The sequence below is a fragment of the Amblyomma mixtum genome, chromosome 7, assembly GCF_055824585.1.
Source record: "Amblyomma mixtum isolate Tamu chromosome 7, ASM5582458v1, whole genome shotgun sequence".
NCBI lineage: Eukaryota > Metazoa > Arthropoda > Arachnida > Ixodida > Ixodidae > Amblyomma > Amblyomma mixtum.
Window position 1 is genome coordinate 141,527,937 of NC_143018.1, and position 6,000 is coordinate 141,533,936.

General features: G+C 46.6%; 1 protein-coding gene across 1 annotated transcript in view; it reads left to right on the forward strand.

Moving 5' to 3' along the window:
* The window catches only part of LOC149337736 (nose resistant to fluoxetine protein 6-like), a 114,840-nt gene extending 108,840 nt beyond the window's left edge, over positions 1–6,000 (forward strand). The window contains exon 15 of the mRNA XM_089554940.1: positions 5,812–6,000. Coding sequence (XP_089411066.1) covers positions 5,812–6,000 — 189 coding nt within the window. The remainder of the gene's footprint in view (positions 1–5,811) is intronic.

Consider the following 6,000-nt stretch of genomic DNA (forward strand, 5'->3'; position numbering starts at 1 on the left):
AATAAAAAACAACTACAGAGAACGTTTACTACATAAGAGTCAGAGTGAAAGCACGTATTTGTGCTGCGTAGAAGACGACGGTGAGCAGGCAGTTCCGCGGGACGGAGCAGATGGAAGTTGATGAAGACGACGCTCTCCAACACACAGCGTGAGAGTGTGGTGCAGTTTAACACAATCCTGAGAACATCAGCATCATCATCACCACGAGGCGTGTTGGCGGAAGCGGTAGCTTTGTGGTGCCGCTCAGCGGCCCTTAAAGGACATCTGTTCGCGCAGCCACGAGGTCGATCCTCAGTCGTGGATATTGATTCCATTTCTTTTTCTCTTTTTAATGGTTTGACCTCTAGCTGAGCTGAAGGTCAAAACTAGGCACCCGGCGATCGAACACCAGGTCCCTAGTGAAGTTTTCGCTTCAAAATCTTTAAAACTAAAACAATCCTTAGTCATAAAGCAATTCGTGGATCATTAAAACGTGTGAAATTGTCCACGGTGTTTTTTTTCTCTCTTTCGGCGAGGACTGTGGATGCGGTACTGATGCAGGATTCTCTGCTCTCTTTGAGTGCAACAGCTCCCAGCACTTCACCTGTTAACTGCTCGCTCTTTCTGGCCAAGGTAAACCCATGCAACCGCGATACATACCCGGTGGGCTTGCAGTGGTGCGGCAAATGTCCCCCGCAGGCGTTGTTGGCGAATCTTGCACGCTCCATCGCGCTTTCATTGATGCACCGACCCGTTTGTCCAATATAGACTTTTTCAACATGACAGAGAAAACATGTACACAACGCCTACCTCACAAGACGCGTACGGCTTCTGGTAACTCACATCACACTTGTGCTCCTTTCTTGATCTGTTCACCTTCGCGCACATTGAAATAGCTTTTCTGGCCCGAAAACAACTCTTCTATTTCTTCTATTACTTCTATTTTCTTGAGGTTGCGGGAGAGCCCCTGTGTGTAGGGAATGACCACAATACGTTCGCTCAAGCTCCCTTTCGTAAAAGGTACGTTGCTTAGGCCGTTCGGACTGGCTTTGTACCTCAGGAGCAGCGCTTCACAGATAGCAGAGATGAGTGTTGCAGGAAAGCCGGCTTCCTGAAGCCTGTCGATTTGAGTGCGGAAGCTGTTACTCATTTGGCGTCCACATGAACGCTCCAAAGCCGAGGACAGCGCCGCAGTTGCTAACCCTCCCTTAGCGATTTCTGAGTGACTGGAGTCATACGACGAGTGATCAGCCCTAGTCGGTTCCAGAAATCATTGACGCAAGAATGACGCAATGCATAAGTATTTTGGTTTCGGTCGCAGTTCATTTACTGACCGGAAACGATGCCAGCTGTCCGGTCTGAGAGTTTAATGGAATTGTTCATGTAGTTACTTGCATTGTTCGCGAACTGTGGTCGTTTAGCCAGGTTGGTGCATGATTTCACGAACAAGGAATTGCTCTAGATAACAAGACTGAAGAAGAGACACACGCTCGCACACTAAAAACCGAATGAATTTCAGTCTGCCAACAAGAAATACCCACCAAGTAATTCTTCATGCTAACGAAATTCTCGCTAAGCTATAAAATAGTGGACAGAAGAAAACCTTTTAAAAATAAATGTACAAAACACAAAGGCAGTTTTATTTCACGCCAGACAGAGAAGCATTGCAATAAATGAAAGTTGGTTTGGTTGGTTTTATGGGGTTTGACGTCCCAAAGCGACTAAGGCTATGAAAGTGTCTTACTAAATTCAACCCCAGTTGAAATAGTACCTTGTATTAAAACATTAGGTGTTGTTTTTCACGAGACCTTTAGCAAAGAAACTCTCACATGTAGTTGGACTGATATACCGAAACAAAAGTATACTACCCTGTAATGTAATGATGTTACTGTATAATTCCTTATTTTGTTCAAGACTTAACTACTGCCATTTAGTTTGGGCCTCTACAACACAAGGAAATCTTCATAAAATTGATATTCTGCAAAAAAGGTTCCTACGTGTTGTTTCAAACGCTCCTATGTGCTATCCCTCTGAACCCTTATTTGCAGCATATAATGTATTACCTGCTACTAAGACATATGACTATCGCCTCGGCAAACAATATAAAAAAGAGGTGAAGAATAATATGTGATGTTTAAGCCACCTAGCAAAGCTAAACACTCACTCCACTACATATAACACGCGAAAGTTTGAGCGATGGCAAGTCGACACGTGCAGGACTACGTATGGTTTCAGTAACACGTTCTGCCGGGCGAGTTGGTTCATCTTGGTAATGTAAAGGCTTTTAGCACAAAACGACTAAGAAAGGACGGGGATATAACACAGACACAAAGGAGACACAAACAGACAGAGACAGACACAAACGCGCTCCTTTGTGTCTGTGTTCTATCCCCGTCCTTTCTTAGTCGTTTTGCGCTAAAAGCCTTTACATTACCTACGTATGGTTTGCAAATGCTAAAAAACCGGCTTCCAAGATTGTTAAACGCACTGCATAAGGACAATATAGAACCCGAGAACATTACTTTCAAAAAACTTCGTGATCACTTTAGTCATTGAAAAAAAATAAACTTAATATCGCTGGTTCTCTGGTTGTAGTTTCATTTCCGGCGAAAAACATTTGTCGGAATTTTATGCTCTCTTTCCTAATTATGCTTTATATAGGTTATCTGCTTCAATGTAATAACTCTTGTTTTGTTGATTGTGAATTCTGACTTTCATTTATTTATTTTTTTTTTCGATGTATGGTGCAATCTCAATACATGTACCTTGTAGTTCTTGACCTGTAACGCGGTTTTCTGAAACGTTGAAAGCCGTCGTTTTGTTTTTCCCCTCTCTGTGCTCAAACTAACGAGTGCGAATTTCTGTGTTTAGTTATATATTTTTCTGACCCCTGTGTGATGTTGCCAGGGCGGGGGCCTGTGGCCTTGTCATGCTGCCATTGTGACAGATTTTTCCGCAGGCCTCCGGCATCATGTATGCTTGTTGTGAATAAAGTTATTATTGTATACGACGCGATGTGAGCACGAGAAAGCAATACAGCCAGCAGCTTAATTTCAGCTGCTTGTAATCTAACGCCATTAATACCGTTGTTTCCTATTATTTTCATACACAGTGTTTCGATATGAATACAAAATAAGAGAGGGCTGAGGGGGCCGCCCTGACGCACCGAACGCAGCACGCTAATGGAGGCCCCCAGACTCTTGGTAACGATCAACCTTGTCGTGCAGTTTCGATACGCCAGGCCTACACCCTCACGGATAACAGAACCAACGTTCACATGGTCTAAAACGGAATCACAATCAAATGTCTTTTCGAGATCAGTCTGAACACGTTGCGAATGCTCGTTGGTTCGGAGTGAATAAAAGTAGACCTAGTGAATGCGTTGTGGACTTTGAATTACTGAAATGTCTGTGTACTTTTGCGTACATGAGTAATCATATGTATGCAGATTTTGAAGTGAGACCCGATAACAGTGAGGTTCTGTTATATAAAGCATTTCAATTGACTGCCGTGACGCACGGACGGATGGACGGACGGATGGATAAACGGACGGACGGACGGACGGACGGACGGACGGACGGACGGACGGACGGACGGACGGACGGACGGACGGACGGACGGACGGACGGACGGACGGACGTCCCCTTTGAAACAGGGTGGTGGCAATTGCCACCATGCTCAACTTTTTTTCTTTAGTTTCGAGCTGTGGGAAAACAACGCCATCAATGTTGCAGAGTTGAAAGTAAATGCGAATAGCTTGCGCCGAGGTACAATATGTGGTGTTACGACCCTGTTCGGTTTGAGTTTGGGTTTATGGAATTCTGCGTTGCAAGGCGACTCAGGCTATGAGGGACGCCGTAGCGTAGGCTATGTTAGACGCCGTCTCCATATAGCCCTGCAGTTCAAGGATGAGAAATCCTTAAAGTGACGCGTACTGCACATTCATTAACAGTGAGCGCCAGGTATCGAGAGGATAGGAGAAGGGACGCGCCAACCAAATTGATGAACAAAGGCAAGCAGCTGGACGGCTGGACTTTGGGCAAGGCTACAGCAATGGAACCAAGAGTAGCTAATGCCGGTATTGTGGAACGGTGAAGCTGGGAAAGAACAGAGAGAGAGAAATATGAACGCAAAGGCAGGAAGCTTAACTACGCGGCGCCCAGTATGTTATCCTACACGTAGAGCGAAATTCTACAGGGCTGTGTACTGTGCGATGCCAGTGCACGTTAATGAACTCCAGGGGGTCGAAATTTCCGAAGCCCATCACTACGGCGTCCCTCGTAGCCTGAGTCACTGTGGGACGTTAAAGCCCATAAACCTAAACCTAAACATGGGAAGGGGCACGCAGTGATAAGTAGAAAGGGGAGAGAGGAATGGGTCATCACTTTTACACGTGTCCGTAGGCCATTACGAACGGTACACAGGGCACACACTGAAAGTTTACAGCCTTGAATTCAGCCCTGAGTCCTTCAAGAACTTGACAAGCGCCTTCCTAGTTGTCCTATGCGATGAGGGTTTTGTCCAATGACTTAGAGTCACGGATTCAGTAAGGGGACCAAGGATCTAAGCGGTGGAGCGTTGCAGCCAGGCCCACACGCTAACGCTCATACCGAGGGCAGTCACAAAATAGGTGCTCTATTGTTTCGTCGCACCTGCAGTTCTCACACGCAGGAGGGTCAGCCATAGCGATTAAGCGGGAGCAGGCATTTGCAAACGCCACTACCAGCCACAGGCGACACAGCAGCATTGCAGTGTGAAAGGCCGGACCAAGGATTTAGTTAAAGTAAGAGGTTGAGGCGGTGCAAAGGGCATGCCTTGTTCGCAAGGGGTACGCCACGACGCTAACATCTTTTGCCGGCCAAGCACTCGCAGTTGACTTGCTAATTTGGCTCTTGTCAATGGTCTCCGGACAATGGTGATGACAGCAGTGCCTGCTGTGTCTCAGATCCCGCAAATCTCGAAACACCGAATACTGAAGGCTGATCTAGTCACTGAACGCGGTAGTGGGCGTGTGCAGGGCGGTAAGCTAGGCTGGATAGTGCAATCAAACAGTGCTCTAGGTAGTGGCCTAAGAGCTTCATTCTGTTGTGTCGCCTGCATGAAGCAGACCGTGGAGGAAACAAACGTATGCAGTTCCTAAGCTTTCCGCACACTTAATTGCAGTATACATCAAAGAACCACTAATTATATGTATGGTAAATTGGTAAATTGGTTTCTGAGGAATGGAAATGGCGCAGTATCTGTCTCGCATATATCGGCGGGTACCTGAACCACGCCGTAAGGGAAGGGAGGCAGGTTGGATTGAATGAAGAAAGAGAGAAAGAGGTGCCGTAGTGGAGGTCTCGGGAATAATTTTGGTCACCTGGGGATCTTTAACGTGCACCGACATCGCACAGAACACGGGCGCCTTTTGCGTTCCGCCTCCACCGAAACGCGCCACCGCGGTCGGTGTATGCAGATCTAGCTTTCGGAATTCAGGTAAACAGAATGATGGCCTTGTTCCATGCTGTTCTGTGAAGGGTTCAGTTCAAGCGAGCGAGTGCAAAATATAACATATGTCATGTTGAGACAGTATTTGTGAAAGCGCATTGTTTTCGTTCATAAATCGGGCAGACAATAAATCAGTCACACAAAAACACCCTTTTTGCGGTCTGCGCTTCTGTCCATGTTTAGACAGTAGGCTATCGGCCGTGGACAATGATCCACAATGTCTACTAAGCAGGACACATTACTTAGCGGCCATGTTCACGGCATTACTTGTAGGAATGGGTATAATTACTGAAGCCACACCAAGCGAGTTGAACTTAACCTCCTGTTCTCTTCTGTCCGCAGCTGACGGAGAGCGTGCAGGTATTTGTATGGAGCTGCATGCTGTCCCTTGTGCTCTTCCTGGCGTGTGAGGCTCCTGTCGGTCGGCTGGACAAGATCGTTTGGAGTGCGCCGAGAAAAAGCAGAGATCAGCACGCCAACGGGGAACACGAGATAGAGCTCGCAGCACGCCAAAAGGATATGCCTGAGTAG